Source organism: Podarcis muralis, chromosome 6 (assembly GCF_964188315.1).
Source record: "Podarcis muralis chromosome 6, rPodMur119.hap1.1, whole genome shotgun sequence".
Taxonomy (NCBI): Eukaryota; Metazoa; Chordata; class Lepidosauria; order Squamata; family Lacertidae; genus Podarcis; species Podarcis muralis.
Window position 1 is genome coordinate 1,316,023 of NC_135660.1, and position 17,912 is coordinate 1,333,934.

General features: G+C 46.9%; 1 protein-coding gene across 2 annotated transcripts in view; it reads left to right on the plus strand.

Annotated features, from left to right (window-relative positions):
* Positions 1–17,912, plus strand: part of FGF12 (fibroblast growth factor 12) — a 231,185-nt gene that overhangs the window by 72,573 nt on the left and 140,700 nt on the right. Inside the window, exon 1 of one of the 2 annotated variants that reach the window (XM_028731819.2) lies at positions 13,115–13,240. The exons of the other annotated variant lie outside the window; for it this stretch is intronic. Within the exon in view, the coding sequence (XP_028587652.1) occupies positions 13,153–13,240 (88 nt within the window). The 5' untranslated portion in view covers positions 13,115–13,152. Of the gene's footprint in view, positions 1–13,114; positions 13,241–17,912 lie in introns of those variants that run through there. 2 annotated transcript variants of the gene reach the window in all.

A 17,912-nucleotide genomic window follows, 5' to 3' on the forward strand; every position in this document is an offset into this window, starting at 1 on the left:
CCATACTTGACCCATGAGGCTCAGACGCGATGATACCAGCTTAGTCAACATCTGCAAGAGCATCGTTGGTCATTTGACAACAGTGAGAAACTGAGTCTTTAGTGTTATCATCCTGGTCCTGTGGAACTCTCTGACACTGGAGATTCAGTGGGAGCCTTCTGTGCCAAACTTTTAAATGCCTGCCTGTGCCAGCAATTAGGAATAAATCCTTTCACAATGGAATGTGACCACTGGCTGGTGCGCTTGATGTCAATGCTAGGAAAGGTCCCAGAACAGATAACTCAGCAGTCTGCGAACACTTACAAAAGCATGCTATCATTACTAAAGACCCCAGAATGAGTTTCTCAAAAACAAGTCCAGCTCCGAGGGCCCTCTGGCAGTTCCCTCGCTGCAAGAAGCCAAGTTACAGGGAGCCAGGCAGAGGGCCTTCTCGGTAGTGGCACCTGCCCTGTGGAACGCCCTCCCATCAGATGTCAAAGAGAAAAACAGCTACCAGACTTTTAGAAGACATCTGAAGGCAGCCCAGTTTAGGGAAGCTTTTAATGTTTGTATACAATGACTATTGTATTTTAATATTCTGTTGGAAGCCGCCGAGAGTGGCTGGTGAAACCCAGCCAGATGGGTGGGGTATAAATAATAAATCATTATTATTATTATTATTATTATTATTATTATTATTATTATTATTTCATGCCAGATGAATCTCATTTCTTTCTCTCTCTTTTTGGTAGTGTTACAAGCTTGGTGGATCAGGAGAATGCAGTGGACATAATGTATCTTGATTTCAGTAGGGCTTTGGGCAACGTTGTCCATGATATTCTTGTGAGGGAGCTGGTAAACTGTAGGCTGGGCGAGGTAACTGCTGGGTGGATTTGTAGGGGTTGACTGACAGAATCCAAAGAGTGCTCTTTGTCGGTTTGCAAGCCCCCTCCATAGAGGCCGGCCCCTCTCACTGTCCTCGGAGCTTGCTTACCGGTAACCTCCTCTGGCTGATATCTCAGACAGACCAGGGAGATTTTGATAGGCGACATTTTCCCAAGCGTGGGTAAAATGCACAACCCCTCTCCTGCTTCCGCAGGGGAAAGAAAATAAGTCAGAAATCTATTTACATGCTTTTTATTTCTGACATTACAGCACTAGAGAAAAACACGTCCTTTCAGTTCAGCTCTTCCAGCAAGTCAGACAAACTTCCTGAACATGCGCAGTCAGAGGGTTTCAAGTTACACTCTTCACAAAGACTTATCCAGTCTGTGAACTTCCTGGGAAATTCTTCTTTCCCACAGATAGGCACATCATGTTTTGTCAACAAACTGGCTGTCTGCAGCGGTGATGTTTCCATATACTGACACTCATTACTGGTTCCTTGTCATCCCCTGTGAAATAGGGACAAGTGGGGTGCTGCAGGGTTCTGTCCTGGGCCCATTATTTTTCAATGTCTTTATCAATGACTTGGATGAAGGAATTGAGGGGATGTAGATGACAGCAAACTGGAAGAGGTAGCTAATGCCACAAAATACAGAACTGGGGTTCAAATTGGAGAACTGGGTCCTTAGGAGGGACGGTTGAAGGAGTCGGGTATGTTTAGCCTGGAGAAGAGGAGACTGAGAGGGGAAATGATAGCCACCTTTACTATCTCAAGGGCTGTTACATGGGAGATGGAGCAAGCTAGTTTTCTGCTGTTCTAGAGGGTAGGACTTGAACCCATGGCTTCAAGTTACAAGAAAAGAGATTCCAACTGAACAAGAGCTGTTTGACAGTGAAAGCTTTCAACTTCGTCGGCAGGTGGTGGACTTTCCTTCCTTGGAGGTTCTGAAGCAGATGGGTGGCCATCTGTCATGGGTGCTTTAGTTGAGGTGCCTCCATTGCAGAGGGTTGGACTAGATGACCCTTGGGGAATCTGGGGAATAGATGGCACCTTGGGTAGAACTGCCTTCCTGTGTCAATCCATATGCAGTTGACTAAGCCTGCATTTCAGTGCCATTTATAGCTTCCTCTCCCTCCCAATAAAGAGATCATATATTCAATGACACAATAACAGAACCTCTTGCTGGCTATTGTTCCCTATTGAAGGAGAATTACATGAAGATGATGTACAGATGGTACACGACACCAGTGCAGTTAGGGGAAATGTACAAAACTAGTTGAAATATATGTTGGAAGTGTAAGGAAAAGGAGGGGACATTTTATCATATATGGTGGGATTGTAAGGTAATTTTAAAAAATTGGGAAATGATATACAACGAATTGAAGAAAATGTTCCATTTAACATTTGTTTAAAAACCTGAAGCGTTTTTGTTAGGGATTGTAGGGAAAGATCTGCCAAAAAAGCTGAAAAACATCTTAATGTATGCGACAACGGCTGTGAGAGTTTTAATAGCACAAGGATGGAAGACTGAAGAAACCCCAACTAAAGAATCATGGCAAGAAAAATTGATGGACTATGCAGAACTGGCAAAACTGACATACAAGCTACGGGACAAGGATAACTGTGACTTTAAGGATGAATGGGAACCCTTTACAAAGTATCTGAAGACGCAACAAAGCGAACTGGACTCCTTGGCAGGTTTTTAATAAACATTCACAATTTTTTTATTGATAACAATCAGCTAAATAGTTTGAGGATCTATACAACTTTGTAACATGCAGAAAATAGCATTTTTAGAGAAATCAAAGACTGGAACTGAGGGAAGTAGGGGGGTGGGGGTGGGTGGGTTCTGTGGGGGGAGGAAGGAAAAATGGGGGGGAAATAAGGATGATATGTTTCTGGATAATATGTTTTGTTTTAATTTTGAATTAAAAAGTTATTTTTAAAAAAGAACCTCTTGCTGGCTGACCTGCAGGATAGGGCCCTTGTGTCTCGCAGGATAGCAGCACGGCCTCCTTGCCCAGCCCTTTGCACTCTTTCCTTGCAGGGTGCCTAGAACTGGAAAACGGGTGCTATAAAAAGGACACATCAAAAGCTTTCCATGATAAATCACTGAATTTGTTTCCAAAAAGCTCAGGCTGGGTTTTTCCCCTTCTTCTTATTTTAATCAGCAGCATCTATTTAAAATCCATAATCCAGCCCAAACATAACCTTGTCTCTGTTCTGTGCCAGGGCAACTTAATTTAATAGCTGGGAAACATGACAAGCTGCTCCCTACAACTCTTCTCTCCACCCACCTCCCCTCCGTCTCTCCGGGAATAAAAAGATTATGCAGGGCATGGAGAACAGGAAAGAGCAAAGTTTTTACCCCTCTCGTGGCAGCAGAACATGTGGACTTCCAGTGAAGCTGAATGCTGGAAGATTGAGGACAAAAGAAAGTCCTTCTTGATGCAGAAAGCAGTGATGGCTTTAATAATAATTTATAATAATAATTTTTTATTTATTTATTTATTCCCCGCCCATCTGGCTGGGTTTCCCCAGCTACTCTGGGTGGCTTCCAACAAAACATTAAAAATACATTAAAACATCAGGCATTAAAAATCTCCCTAAACAGAGCTGTCTTCTAAACATAGATAGTTGTTTATTTCTTTGACATCTGATGGGAGGGTGCCACCACCGAGAAGGCCCTTTGCCTGGTTCCCTGTAACTTTGCTTCTTGTATGGAGGGAACAGCCAGAAGGCCCTTGGAGCTGGACCTCAGTGTCTGGGCTGAACGATGGGGGTGGAGACGCTCCTTCTGGGCCGAGGCCGATGAGGGCTTTAAAGGTCAGCAGCAACACTTCGAATTGTGCTTGGAAATGTACTGGGAGCCAGTGTAGGTCTTTCAAGACCGGTGTGATGTCCTTCAAAAGAGGACTGGACAAATTCATGGAGGACGAGGGGGCTATCAATGGCTACCAACCACAATGGTTGTGTCCCACCTCCTCTGTCAGAGGCCAGCAATGCTTCTGAACGCCAATTGCTGGGAAAGGCAGGAGTGGAGAGGGCTTTTGTGTTCGGATGCTGGTTTCCCAGCCACTGTGACAACAGAATGCTGGACCAGATGGCCTGATCCATCAGGCTCTTGTTGTGCACAGCCTTTGCTCCTGTTTGCTGATGTTGGTATTGCTTGTTTAAAATTGGGAAGCCTAGATTTTGTACTTGCTGCAAGGACTCACTGGCAGGCCAGAGACTTGACCGCTTCCGCAGAGCACTTTTGCACATTTTTGGCATGGAGGAAATGGCAAAGGTTAGGCTTGCAGCCAAGATCTGAGCCGGATCCAACCCTCTTTCCCAGCCCTTTCCCTTCCTGCCAGCAACACAGAGCCTTCCTTTGCCCAGGTCCCATCACAGAGCCAAACCATCCTTCTCAAAGCTGCACTGTTGGTCACTGATGCCTTTGCCACCGATGAATGTTTGTGGACATCCCGTGACATCGCAACAGTGCACCCAATGGCAAACTGAGTCAAGGCGATTTTTCAGGGAGGCAAGAGCCATTTTTAGAAATGATTTTAAGGTAGCTAGCAAGAGCAGCTTAACATTAGCATGCGGTTCCAAGTGCGGGGGGGGGGGGGAGGAAACATGATTGCCTGGGTGTGGGGAGGGTGAAATATTTTAACTCTTGATACCTGCTGAGGAATCATCCTTACTCTGGGAGTTTTCAGCAGGTAGAAGCCCATGGGAGGGGAATTATTTGTAAGGCTAAATATTTTTCATGAATAAATACCTCCCAGACACCATTGCTATATATATGTTACAAAAGGTGGAGATTCCACCCTAAGCCCTGTATCTGCTTGAAGAGTCCCAGACCTGGAGTGGAGGAGCAAGGATACCTGCAGACCAGGGAATATGTTGAGTCCAGTTTTTCCCAGATTATTGGGGGCCAACTCCCCCTTGGTCCCATAAACTCACCCCCAGTGCTCCCCACCCTACCATATAAAAAGCATTGTTCAAAATAGTGGTTTGCACAGCCCGCTAAGGAAGATAATAACACAATAAGATTCAAAATAGGGACAATTAATTGCTCATTTATCAAAAATCCAATTCACAGAATTATAGAACTGCCATGGGTAGGCAACCTAAGGCCCAGGGGCCGGATGCGGCCCAATTGCCTTCTCAGTCTGGTTCGCGGGCAGTCCGGGAATCAGCACGTTTTTACATGAGTAGAACATGTGCTTTGATTTAAAATGCATCTCTGGGTTATTTGCGGGGCATAGGAATTCACTCATTTTATTTCCCCCCCAAAATATAGTCTGGCCCTCCACAAGGTCTGAGGGACAGTGGACCGGCCCCCTGCTGAAAAAGTTTGCTGACCCTGCCTAGTCCAACCCCCTGCGATGCAAGAATGAGACTATTTAGTTTAATTAATTCAACCAAGTGGATGCGCTTGACCCAGTCTTTTCAAACTCTGATACAGTGGTACCTCGGGTTACATACACTTCAGGTTACAGACACTTCAGGTTACAGACTCCATTAACCCAGAAATATTACCTCGGATTAAGAACTTTGCTTCAGGATGAGAACAGAAATCGTGCAGCGGTGACACGGTGGCAGCAGGAGGCCCCATTAGCTAAAGTGGTGCTTCAGGTTAAGAACAGTTTCAGGTTAAGAACGAACATCTGGAATGAATTAAATACTTAACCCGAGGTACCACTGTAGTCATTTACACCTTCAAGACTTACTACACCTTGTCTCTTCGCACCCCCCAAGTAATACCACTGACCTCTGGAAGTCACAGAATTGTAAAGTTAGAAGGGATCTCAAGGGTCATCTAGCTCAATGCAGGAATCTCTGCTGAAGCATCCATGTCAGATGGCCACCCAACCTCTGCTTGAAGACCTCCAAGGGAGGAGAGTCCATCACTGACAAACAGCTCTTACTGTCAGAAAGTTATTGATGTTCAGTCGGAATCTCCTTTCTTATAATTTGAATCTGTCAGTTTGGGTCTTACCCTCTGGAGTAGGAGAAAATAAGCTGGTTCCATCTTCCATGTGACAGCCTTTGAGATATTTGAACATAATACCTCCTCTGTCTAGTGATGTATGGAAGTGAGAGCTGGACCATAAAGAAGGCTGATTGCCGAAGAATTGATGCTTTTGAATTCTGGTGCTGGAGGAGACTCTTGAGAGTCCCATGGACTGCAAGAAGATCCAACCTCTCCATTCTGAAGGAAATCAGCCCTGAGTGCTCACTGGAAGGACAGATCCTGAAGCTGAGGCTCCAAGACTTTGGCCACCTCATGAGAAGAGAAGACTCCCTGGAAAAGACCCTGATGTTGGGAAAGATGGAGGGCAGAAGGAGAAGGGGACGACGGAGGACGAGATGGTGGGACAGTGTTCTTGAAGCTACCAGCATGAGTTTGACCAAACTTCAGGAGGCAGTGGAGGACAGGAGTGCCTGGCGTGCTCTGGTCCAGGGGGTCACAAAGAGGCGGACACGACTAAACGACTAAAAAAACAACGACCTCCTCTGTCTTCTCTTTCCCAGACTAAAGATACCCAACTCCCTCATCCCTTGGTTTCCAGACCCTTGATCATCCTGGTTGCCCTCCTCTGCCCATGTTCCAACTTGTCAACATGCTTCTTAAATTGTGGCGCCCAGAACTGGACACAGTGTTCCATCCAGGTGTGGTCTGACCAAGGCCAGAGTGTCTCACAAGTCCAGATTGCGGACTGTGCTTTTTGCTCCCTGCCTTCTATGAAATGTCAGCGTAGTGATTCATCTCTGGGACTGGAGCCGTTTTCTCACCTGCAGGAGCAGAGGCTGCCAGTGTTCGAAGCAACAATCATTATCGTGCCCGTGGCTCCCTTGGGGGGGGGGGGGAAGCAGCACCTGGGCCCTGTGGGTTGGCAGATGGAAAACTCCGGAAGCTTTGCAGCCTTTCTGATAATAACTGGGGACAGGCAGCATGTGCAGGCCAGCTCAAACTAGCCACAGGCAGTCACGGAAAACGGACTCCTGTTAGTGGCTGCCCCAGTCCAAATCTTCTATGTGATATAGTATCCTGATGGAGGTGTATTAAATGAGGCATGCGGTGCAGAACATATTTCACAATACTGGTGTGTGTGTGTGTGTGTGTGTGTGTACCAGGGGTTCCTATAGGGAGCAGTGGGATTACTTAGGGGAGCACTAAGAGGCAAGGTGGCGGCAGGGGTGCTGGTGAAGGTGCGTCCCTCTAAGCGCATGGATCGCTGATTTATGACTGACCCAGTCAGAGGCTTGAGTAAAACGCCTTCATCACTTCCTGTTTAAACTTCTACTCTTGCTGCTTTCAAAGCTATTGCCTTGGTCCTGACATTTGCATTTACGGTTCTGAGTTGTCACAAAGTAGCCAGCCATTGGTAACAGCTATTGATTTTATTATGAATTACTTACCATACATCTGTGGTAGGTGAAGGTGAAGGTTTGTGCATGTTTGGTGAGTAGTTTTATATATTTAATTATTTTATGCTACAGATTTCCTTCACACTTACATTTCCATTAGGAAGGATGCATAAAAATATTTTTCATCCAATATTATTTGCCATATATATATATATATATATATATATATATATATATATATATATCTATCTATCTACAAGATTAGTTCATAGCATGTATTTATTTTTTTGTGCACCAATGAAACACACTCGTGCCTATAAAGTTGCATTTTTTGGGGAACCCATAGCTGTAAATTGGATTTTGAATAAATGCACAATTAAATTTTGAATTTTGTCATTGTTATGAACCTCCTTAGTAGGTGGCGCAAACAGCTATTCTGAATAACAGTTTTTATAGGGTAGGGGGCACTACAAATGGCTTTATGGAACCAAGGGGGCAGTGGCCATAATTAGTTTGGGAACCACTAGCCTAGACAATGAAGCATGAAGTGCATGTGGAACTCCCTACCACAGGGTTCAGTAATGACTATCAACCTGAACAGCTTAATGTCAGAAAGTTCTTGCTGAAGTTTAGTCAGAATCACCTTTCTTGTAACTTGAAGCCATTGGTTCGAGTCCTACCCTCCAGAGCAGGAGAAAACAAACATTCTCCCTTTCCCATGGGGCAGCCCTTTAGATATTTGAAGGTGGCCATCATATCTCCTCTCAGTCTTCTCTTTTCCAGGCTCAACATGCCCAGCTCCTTCAACCGTTCCTCATAAGGCTTGGTTTCCAGGCCCTTGATCATCTTGGTCGCCCTCCTCTGCACACCTTCCAGCTTGTCAACATCCTTCTTAAATTATGGCACCCAGAATTGGACACAGTATTCTAGGTGTGTTTTGACCAAGGCAGAATAGAGTGGCATTATTACTTCTCTTGATCTGGACACTAGACTTCTGTGGATGCAGCCTAGAATAAAGTGTAAAGGGACCCCTGACCATTAGGTCCAGTCGTGACCGACTCTGGGGTTGCAGCGCTCATCTAAGTCGCTTCTGGTGAACCAGAGCAGCGCACGGAAACGCCGTCTACCTTCCCGCTGGAGTGGTACCTATTTATCTTCTTGCACTTTGACGTGCTTTTGAACTGCTAGGTTGGCACGAGCTGGGACCAGACAATGGGAGCTCACCCCATTGCGGGGATTTGAACTGCTGACCTTCTGATCGGCAAGTCCTCGGCTCTGTGGTTTAACCCACAGCGCCACCTGCGTCCCGCAGCCTAGAATAGCATTAGCCTTTTTTGCTGCTGCACCACACTGCTGACTTATGTGAAACTTGGGGTCCACCAAGACCCTGAGATCCTTTTCACATGTACTGCATATGATCCCAACGGCCAGCTGTGGGTCAATGAAACCTCTGGGCTTGGACTACTCTTGTTTCTTTCCCTTGCCTGCCCTCCAGCAAGGCGGTCTGTGTTGCTATTCTGTGTATTCCTGCATCACACCACCCAGGAGCACACCATCGTTAAAGGTCTGTTGCTTCTTTGGCTAAGAGGCTATGTCTGGCAGCTTGTCTCTCACCCTTCTCTTCCTATCCCAGTTCTGGTTTAATCACAGCTCTTCCTCCTTCAGTCTCACAGACCTTCTGCACAACTGCCTGCTCCTTTATTAATGGCCGGTGTTCAGTGCTGTCTGGTTTCATTCACATGTCAGGCATCTTTTAATTTGGATTTTGTTTATCAGTTGCCTATCATCAAATACCTCAAAGCGATGTTGCAGCAAAAGGATCAAGAATCAACAACAGCTTCAAAGAATTGGAGAAATCGAGAGATATATAGCCACACCGGCAGCATATCTCTTCTTTCTCGTGTCCAAAAATGCAAGAAGGGCTTTTTCACTTGCTAGAAGCTCGGCTCTGCCCTCGCTGGTCCTGGAAGGATCCTTTTAAAAAGTCCCATATGCTCAGAGACTTTCTGCCTGTTCATTGGGGGAGATAGGAAGCCCAGAGCACTTGCTCTTTAGATGTCCCTTTTATGAAGAGGCACGTAGTGAGACCATTGAGCCCCTGCTGGTGAGGCTCGCTGACCTCCTGGAAAAGCAAAAATTTGACCTTTTCCTGTTAGGCAAAGATCATAATATTACTTGGATGGTCACCAGTTCTGTGTACAGATCTGTAGGCGCAGACCATCCCCCGACCCAAACTAGTTCGTTAAGAAAATCCCCAAACTTGGTTCCATGGGTGACTCTCTGCGGTAGCTTAAGTTTTAAGTGTCTATACACTTATCGCATTTATAAATTTTAAATTTATGGTTGTACATTGTTTTAAATGTTTGTTTTCCTTCCGGGATTGTACCCCCAAGTGTGTTTTATAAGCTGGTCTCCGACCGTAATACATTATCTATCTAACAGCTTCAAAATTCTATATATGCAGAGAATTAAAAACAATTTGATATAAAAAGATAATTTCAAAAAGGTTCAAACTGTACAACCTGTTAGAACATACAAACGTAAGAGTAGGCTACTGGATCAGGCCAATGGCCCATCTAGTCTGGCGTCATCTTCTCCTAGTGGCCAAGCAGGTGCCCATTATGGGAAACCTGCAATCAGGATTTGAACACAAGAGCAACTCTCTCCCTGCCTGCAGTTTCCATTCAGAAGCATTGCTGCCTTTGGAGGTAGAGCAATAGCCATCATGGCTAGGAACCATTGCTAGCTCTCTTCTCCATGTATTTGGGAGAAGAGGATGCTGGCCTAGAGCGCCCGCTGGCCTGGTCTGGCAGGCGCTTCTCATGGTCTTCTGTTCTTGTCCTGCCCAGTGCCTCTGCTGAATTCTCGGAAGGCCGTGAGGGCTGCGCATCCGGCCCCCTGCAAGAGTGGGGGTGGTGCTCTGGTGCTGGTCATAAGCTCCTTATCCCTCTCCCATGACCAGCTGTTGAATCCATCGCACAAAAAGCAGATTAGTCTTGCAACAGGCGGCAGGAATAATGCAAATTAACCCAATATTTGCAGCTTTGCTGCTTCTGGGAAACACTTGTGCAGCTTGGATGTGCTGTTGATGGTGACAGTGACAAGCACTTTGCACAACTAATTCTGATTGTTGTTTTCATCCCGTTAAAGAGTTTGATTACTTTTTAGCAATTGTATAGGATTCTGGCTTTTTTCTTGCATTTTGTTGGTGCTGCTTTGATTTGTGTGAGCCACCCATGTGGGGAAAAGGTGGAATATAAGCAAATATAATAATCACCACAGAATTGGACTGTGCTTGATGCAAACTGGGGGAGATGTCTTTGCAGAGAAGCATTGAATGGGGGTGGGGTGGAGATTGAGGGAACATGCAGGGCTGGTGCACTGAGTAGTGGCTTATGCTCAAGGTTTAACGTATCGTGGGGGAGGGCTGTAGCTCAGTGGTAGACCATCCTTGTAGGCATCTCCAGAGAGCTGCTGCCAGCCAGTGTTGACAATACTGAACTATATACAGCACTATTTTTCTAGTAATGAGGTCTTGGAACGCAATGGCGCCCACAGAAGAGGTGACAGAACTGAGTTCCAGTGAGTTCCGGCTGGGGAAAAAGTCCTGGTTGTATAAAGCAGTTTCCTAGGTTATGCTCATTAAGATTTTAGCATGGCGGCACAAAATTTGCCTGTCCTCCACAGTGAGCATCAGACAGGCACCTGTGGTCCTGATGTTTAGATGCTCGCTTAAAGCCCACCTTTTAACTGGGGCATCCCCTGGAAGAGGGAGGGATCCAGCTATGTTGAGGCTGATCTACCTGTCAATGATGTACGGTACTTTGTTCTTGTTTCATGAACATAACCTTGCTGTTGTTTGCATGCTGTTCACCACCACAGTATTTTATTTCTTCTTCTTCTTCTTCTTCTTCTTCTTCTTCTTCTTCTTCTTCTTCTTCTTCTTCTTCTTCCTGGTATGTCCCACAGAGAAATTTACGGTCTGCAAATAAAAACATCCTAAAGATCCCAGGCCACAGAGAGGTTAGGCTGGCCTCAACTAGAGCCAGGGCCTTCTCGGCCGCAGCTCCAATCTGGTGGAAAGCTCTGCCACAAGAGACTAGGGCCCTGCGGGACCTGACATCCTTCCGCAGGGCCTGCAAGACAGAGCTGTTCCACCAGGCCTTTGGTCAGGGCGCAGGTCTGGCAATCGGCAATCTGCACAGAATTTTGCTTGATGGTTGCCATTAATTTGATTTAAATTTGATTTAATTAATTTTATAATGAATGTTTTTAGAATGTCAGACTATTTTGTTTGTTGTTAGCCGCCTGAGCCCAGCTTCGGCTGGGGAGGATGGGATATAAATAAAAATTCTTCTTCTTCTTCTTCTTCTTCTTCTTCTTCTTCCTCTTCCTCTTCCTCTTCCTCTTCTTCTTCAAAAGCAAAACAAAACCCTGAAACCACAGGAAACCCTGTGTGCAGCAATTGACTGACTAGTCACTGGTGAGAGACTGGCAGTTTGCCCATAGAACCATAGAATTGGAAGGGACCCCCAGGGCCATCTAGTCCAGCCCTCTGCAATGCAGGAATCTTTTTGCCTGGCATGGGGCTCTAACCCACAGCCCTGAGACTGAGAATGTCATGCTCAGAAGGCAACCTCTCCTGTCCTCCAGTTCACACGACTGAACCTGCTGTTCTTTTAAAGAAAGATCTCTCGGTGTGTTACCGTTTGAGGTGTTCTTGATTTTCAGGGTACCGAGCCTGATTTCAGAAACGGTTTGGTAAATGAATTCTCAAGAGTGATAAACGTGTTAAAGAAAAATGAAATCTCGCAGGGAAGGGTTTTCACTGATGTTGCAAAGGCTGGAGACTGAGGGTGGACTGGCTAAAAAAAAAACTTTTAATTTTCTTTATTGATTTATTAACAAAAGTGCAAACAGCACGAAAAGAAAAAAGAATAAAAAATCTAAACCCTAAAGCGTCACAGCCTGGAAGGACGAAAGTGCAAAGACAGAGGGCAGCTCCTAAGGGATAATAAAGTATTAACTCATACAGGGATTCACTTTACAGATAATAAAGATTGATACAAAATAGTATGAAAATTATTTTCCACCTGTCATTTCCACCATTATTGAGAATATAGGTTCCCCATGAGGCAGACTCTTATATATATCGATAACACTGTGCGTCAGTTTTTGCATATGGAATACAATCAAACCATATCTATTTAGAAAACGGTCTTTTGAGCCGGGATAATTTTGTTGTAGACTTGCTGGGACTCAGGAGGGGCTGTAAAGAGTGGGCGGGAATCGCTTCCCAAGTTCCCTGGACTGGGGAGGGAGGAGGGAGAATGGGTGCTCCGGTACCCCCGCCCCCCCGTTAAGGTAAGCAGGTGCAGAGGAGGACGGGGATCCAAGCTGGAATGTGTAGAAGAGAGATTTGTCTGTTTGGGCTTGGAGGGGGGGTCTCTTTCTGTCCTTTCCTCCTTTGCCTAGACAGCCCCGCTTCGCCACCCGCCCAGTCCAGCCAGTGCCTCGGTTCCAGCAGGAGCGTCTCCCCAGCTGGCCAGCAGGGGGCAGGGCGAAGCCTCCCGGCCCGCCTCCTCCGGGCATTGACGTCCTCCCCCCCCCCCCCCCCCACTTTCCCTTTCCAGCCAGCCCTGCAAAGTCCCACCAAGTCGCGCCGGAGCAGAGCCGCAACCTCTGGGCGACTCCGGCTCGCGGCTGCCGCTCCCTTCGTCGCCCGGCCGCCTCCATGCGCCCCTCGCCCGGACCTCTGGGCCGGCGGGTGATGGGCCGCGCAGCTGCCTGCCAGGAGGGGGGCGGCCAGTAGCTGCTGGAGCGGGAGGAGTGGCTGCTGGTGGTGGGAGGGGGGAGGGAGGGAGGGAGGGGGGCTCGACTTTCCAGGCTTCCAGAGGGAGGGGTCGGCCCCGAAGAGGAACTCGATGAGGATTGTGGGGCTCTTCTGGACCAAAGGCTCGCATATGCTGCAGTGTCTCTGTGGAAGGCGCCTGAGTTCCAGCAGTAGTCCAGGTGGGCTGCCGGATCGCGCCCTCCCCATCTCTCCTGCCCCCCCTCCTCTGCCCCCTCCCCTCCCCTGCTCGCTTCCCCTGGTGCTCCGGGCGGGGGTGGGACGCGCAGAGGCGCCGCCGGGCCGGGAGGAGACGAATGAACGGCGGCCACTTAGCCAGGAATATTTATAGGACTTGATCCCTGGAAAGGCGCGCGGCAGGCGGGCGGAGCACGCTCAGCGGCCGTCCGGGCGACCTCCGGGGCCGCTGCTGCTGCTTCGTTGCGCCCACGCGGAGGAAGGGAAGCGGAGGAGCCGGCAGCGCCGCCGCCGCCGGGGGTCGACCTTGACCGGCCAAAAGGGGAAGCTTCGGCCGCTGGGGAGACGGGAGGTCGCTTCTCCCAGGACGGCCGCGGCGCGCTAGGCGCTCTCCAAGGTGCTGAAAGGGCAGCGCCCGGCTCTTCGGGGCGCCGAAAGGACAATGCGAGGTGCGCTCTCCGTGGTGCTGAAAGGGTGCGCCTCGCTCTCCGAGGTGCTGAAAGGGCAGCGCCTGGCCTGGGGTTCTTATAGGATCATAGGAAGCTGCCGTCTCCCAAATCGGAACCAGTGGCAGCAGCAGAAGATCTGTCCCAGCTCTGCCCGGAGAAGCAACTTGTTGAGGAGAGGCTTTCCTGCCTCATATCCTCACCTGCTTAATAGGAGTAATTCATTTACAACTCGGACATGTTCCTAAGGCTCCCCGCCCCAGAGGTGGGTTCAGGGTTCCCAATCATTCAGGCTCTTTCATGAACTACTGCTGTCTGATTTTGGAAGCCTGCCGCCCCCGCCCCCCAACCCAGATATGTAGCTTTTGTCTATTTGTCTTCTTACGCTAAGCCTTCACCATAAGGTCGCAGGGTAGCAGACAGCAAAGTGAAACAGTTTTTTTTAAAAAAACAAACAAACAAGTAAATAAAAGAAGTAAAACAATATTTGACAACTGTCTTCAAATATCTGATGGGCTGTCTCATGGCAGAGGGAGCAAGTTTCCTTTCTGCTACACCAGAAGGTATGGATCTGAACCAATGGGTTCAAATGACAAGGAAGGCGATTCCGACTCAACATCAGGAAGAACTTTCTGAGGGTGAAAAGCTGTTCAATAGCAGAAAAGACTCCATGGAAAGGTGGTGAGGTCTCCTTCATTGGTGGTTTTTAAACTGAGGCTGGCTTGCCATCTGTCAGGGATACTTTCGCTGTGACTCCTGCACTGCAGAGTGTTGGATTAAATGACTCTTGGAAGTCCCCTCAAACTTTAAATTCCACCATTCTATTAATTCCCAAGAAAAGCTGCAAGGATAGAGTTAAGTCAGAGTGAACCAACTCCCATCACCCTGGCAACGCTAGCTGAGCCTGATGGGAATTGTAGTGCAGTATCCTTCAGAGGGCACCATGTTAGTCACCTCTGGGTTACAGGAAAGCGAAGAGCTGGGTCTTTTGGTGCTAAGAGAAAGGGACTCTGTATACTCCCAGAGGCATTCTCTTCTGTATTTCCCCACACACCTTAAGGCCGAGCCCTGATATTTTCAAACAAGTTGCAAAGCAAGCAAACAAACAAACAAAAAACAAAACAAAAAAATGAAATAAAAAGGGGATTCTGGATTCTGCTAAGGTCTTTGAAGGATTCTTTCACATCTGCAAACCTGGAAACGGAGTGAAGTGTAATGTGGATACTGACTCGTGGACCTCACACTCTCTTCTGTGGAGTTCATTTTGGGACTCCATCACTCACAGCTCTGTCTGCAAGTGAGAGCCACGAGTTCCTGCCCTGCAGGTGATATATTTGTGCATGTGTGAATGTGACTTCTGCATCTGAAAAAAGAACTTGCCCAAGCATAATGTACGGGTTGGGCCTGATGGCAACCCAACGTTATTCAGCAAGAGTTTTTCCCTGCAAGCAAATGCCCCAAGTGATGGAAAATAATGGCCATCATGCCTACCAGACATTGTGCCCCTTTAATTTTCCCACTTCTTCAGTGACCCCTGGCCTTATTTTGGAAGATATATGGCCATAGCCCCAGAGAGGTACAAAATATATTCTCCCGCCCCCCTTGTTGGACTGACCCCTGATAGTGTGCCTGTTTTCAGGTTGCACAGCTCTTTCAATCAATAACAAAATGTTGTCTCTTTCTGCCCAATGAATAGTTACCTGTGATTCAAAAGCTTGCACATTCCTTTATATCAGCAAAAGCTAATCTTCTAAAAAAATCCCAATAACTTAATGTGCTCCACATTAATTAATAACTTAACCCCAATATTTAATGAATATTTTGCTGCTTTTATTCCTCAATGATAAAACAGTTCCTTAAGAAACCCCACATCCCAATTTAATCCATTTCCCCACTAGGTTGATAAGGTACTAGGGCCTAGAATCACAGAGGCATCAAACTGTAGAATAATAGAATCACTGAACCGTAGAATTGGAAGGGACCCCCAGAGTCATCTAGTCCAACGCCCTGCAATGCAGGAATCTCAGCTAAGGTATCCATGACAAATGGCCATTCAAGTTCCGCTTAAAAATCTCCAAGGGAGGAGAGCTCATTCACTACCTTCTAAAGGAGTCCATTTACCTGGGCAGTGCTGCTGTCCCCTCTTCAAACTCCTAAATCAGGGTTAGGGAACATCTGTAGCTTTCCAGATGCTGTCAAACGCCAACTCCCATAATCCCTGACCATTGGCTGCAGTGGCTGGGAGCTGGAGTCCAGCAGCGCTTCTTTACTCATCAGTGAATGGCTGCTGGGAGGTTGGGTCCAGAGAGTAGCAGTGGGCTGTGCACCCTGCCACTCTGGCATTTGTGCTGTGTAGCGCCACAGAGCATACTTTTATTCCCAGAGCTATTCAACATCTATGTGTAAACCATTGAAAGTGGTCAGTAGGAAATTTGGAACCCAGTATCAGCCCAGTGTCATCGGCCCACCGGAGACACTCAGCTCTCTTTCTCCATAACTTCTGGCTATGCTAGCCCTGGGTTGGTGCCTGACTGCAGTGTTGGTCTGGATGAGGGCAAAAAAACTGAGCTTGAATCCCTGCAAGAATGAGGTTTTGTGGACGAGAGTTTCCCATGTTCCGGATATAAGCCTGCTACCTGTTCTGGATAGGCTTGCACTTCCTCTGAAGCAGAAGGTCCACAGCCTGGGAGTGTTCCTTGATTCATCTTTGTTGTCAGGAATTACAGGCGGGGGAAGTTTCTGTTGCCCTTTGGTGCTGCTTTTTGGCTGGCCATAGAAGCATCTGGTAGACTACTGTGAGAACAGGGTGCTGGACTAGATGCGCCCTTGACCTGGTGCAGCTCCTGAGCTCTTCATATATTCTTATGTGGTGTAAGTCAGCATCCTGTGGGGTCTCCATATATGTTGGACTTCAACTCCCATCAGCCCCTGCCAGCTCAGAGCATGGTGGAAGGGCATCATCCCCCACCCCCCCGCCTATGCAAAGATCAGAACAGCCTGGCTATGCGCCTGACATTCTGGACCGGTGTTGAAAGTCTATACTTGCCCAAATGGACCAAATAATTGTTCCATTTATGCTTCTAGCCTTTGAATGCTGCTATTGGGGTTTTTTGTTTGTTTTTGTTTTGGCTTGTATGTTTTTGCAGCAGCACTGATTTATTTTTATAAATGTGGAGCACTTTAAAATGTATTTTCTTGTTTTTCCAACTAGGTGTTTTGTCTGTGAAGGAGGAGGGAGTGGGAAAGGAGGTGGTATACTTAGCAACCTATCTGTCTTTCTGGCATGCAGAGGTCTTTCTAAACATTTGGCTTCTAATCAGAAAGCTATTGGTCATCTTATCTGCATGCAGAGAATGAAAATTTAAAACTTTTGCTGTTAGTTTCCTTTTGTTGTTAATTGTTTTATTGATGCCTAACTAAATGTAACAAGGTTTTTACTTCAGCTGGCCCCCTACCAAGCCACTTTTCACAAAATTAGATTTGTAGAGTTGAAAGGGAACCCAAGGCTCATCTAGTCCAACCCCTTGAAATGCAGGAATTTGCTATGTTGTTTGCAAAGAAAAAGAAAGAGGCATAATAATATGAAGTGAACTAGTTGCACAGCAATCCAAATCTGGACGTAAGCAACACAATGGGACTAACTTTGAAGTAAACATGTGCAGGCTGGACTTCTGTTGTTAATATAGGAATATGCAAGCTTTCAGTTTACACAGGGTTCTCTCTCAGCCGTGCACTGCACTCTGTGAAATATGAAAGCTCTTAATAAATTGCTTCCAAAAGCTGCTGCAGTTCTGTAACAATCTGGGTCATAGAGGAGCTCATATCCAATGCACTCGTTTTCAGGAAAGCTCTCAAATGTTTCATTTATTTCAGCAGGAAATGCAGTTTCATTTGTCTCTGCCCATTTCATGGGGACTGTTCCTAATGTTGGGCTTTTTTTCATCCTTGCCTTATATTCTGTTCATTGAGGGCATGTCTGTCTCTTGAGGAGGAGTCCAGCACAGACCCTTCCCTGCTTTGGTGCACATCAGAACTACCTACAGAAGCTGTTGTTTCTCTCCATAATAGACTGCTTTTCTGTGGTGATTTGGGCAGGGCATTCAACTTCTTGGGTGACATTCCCACTTATAAAGGGAAGGACGAGCATGCTCAGAGATTAAGGCTGCTGTCCTATGTTGTTTGTTGTTTAGTCGTTTAGTCGTGTCCGCCT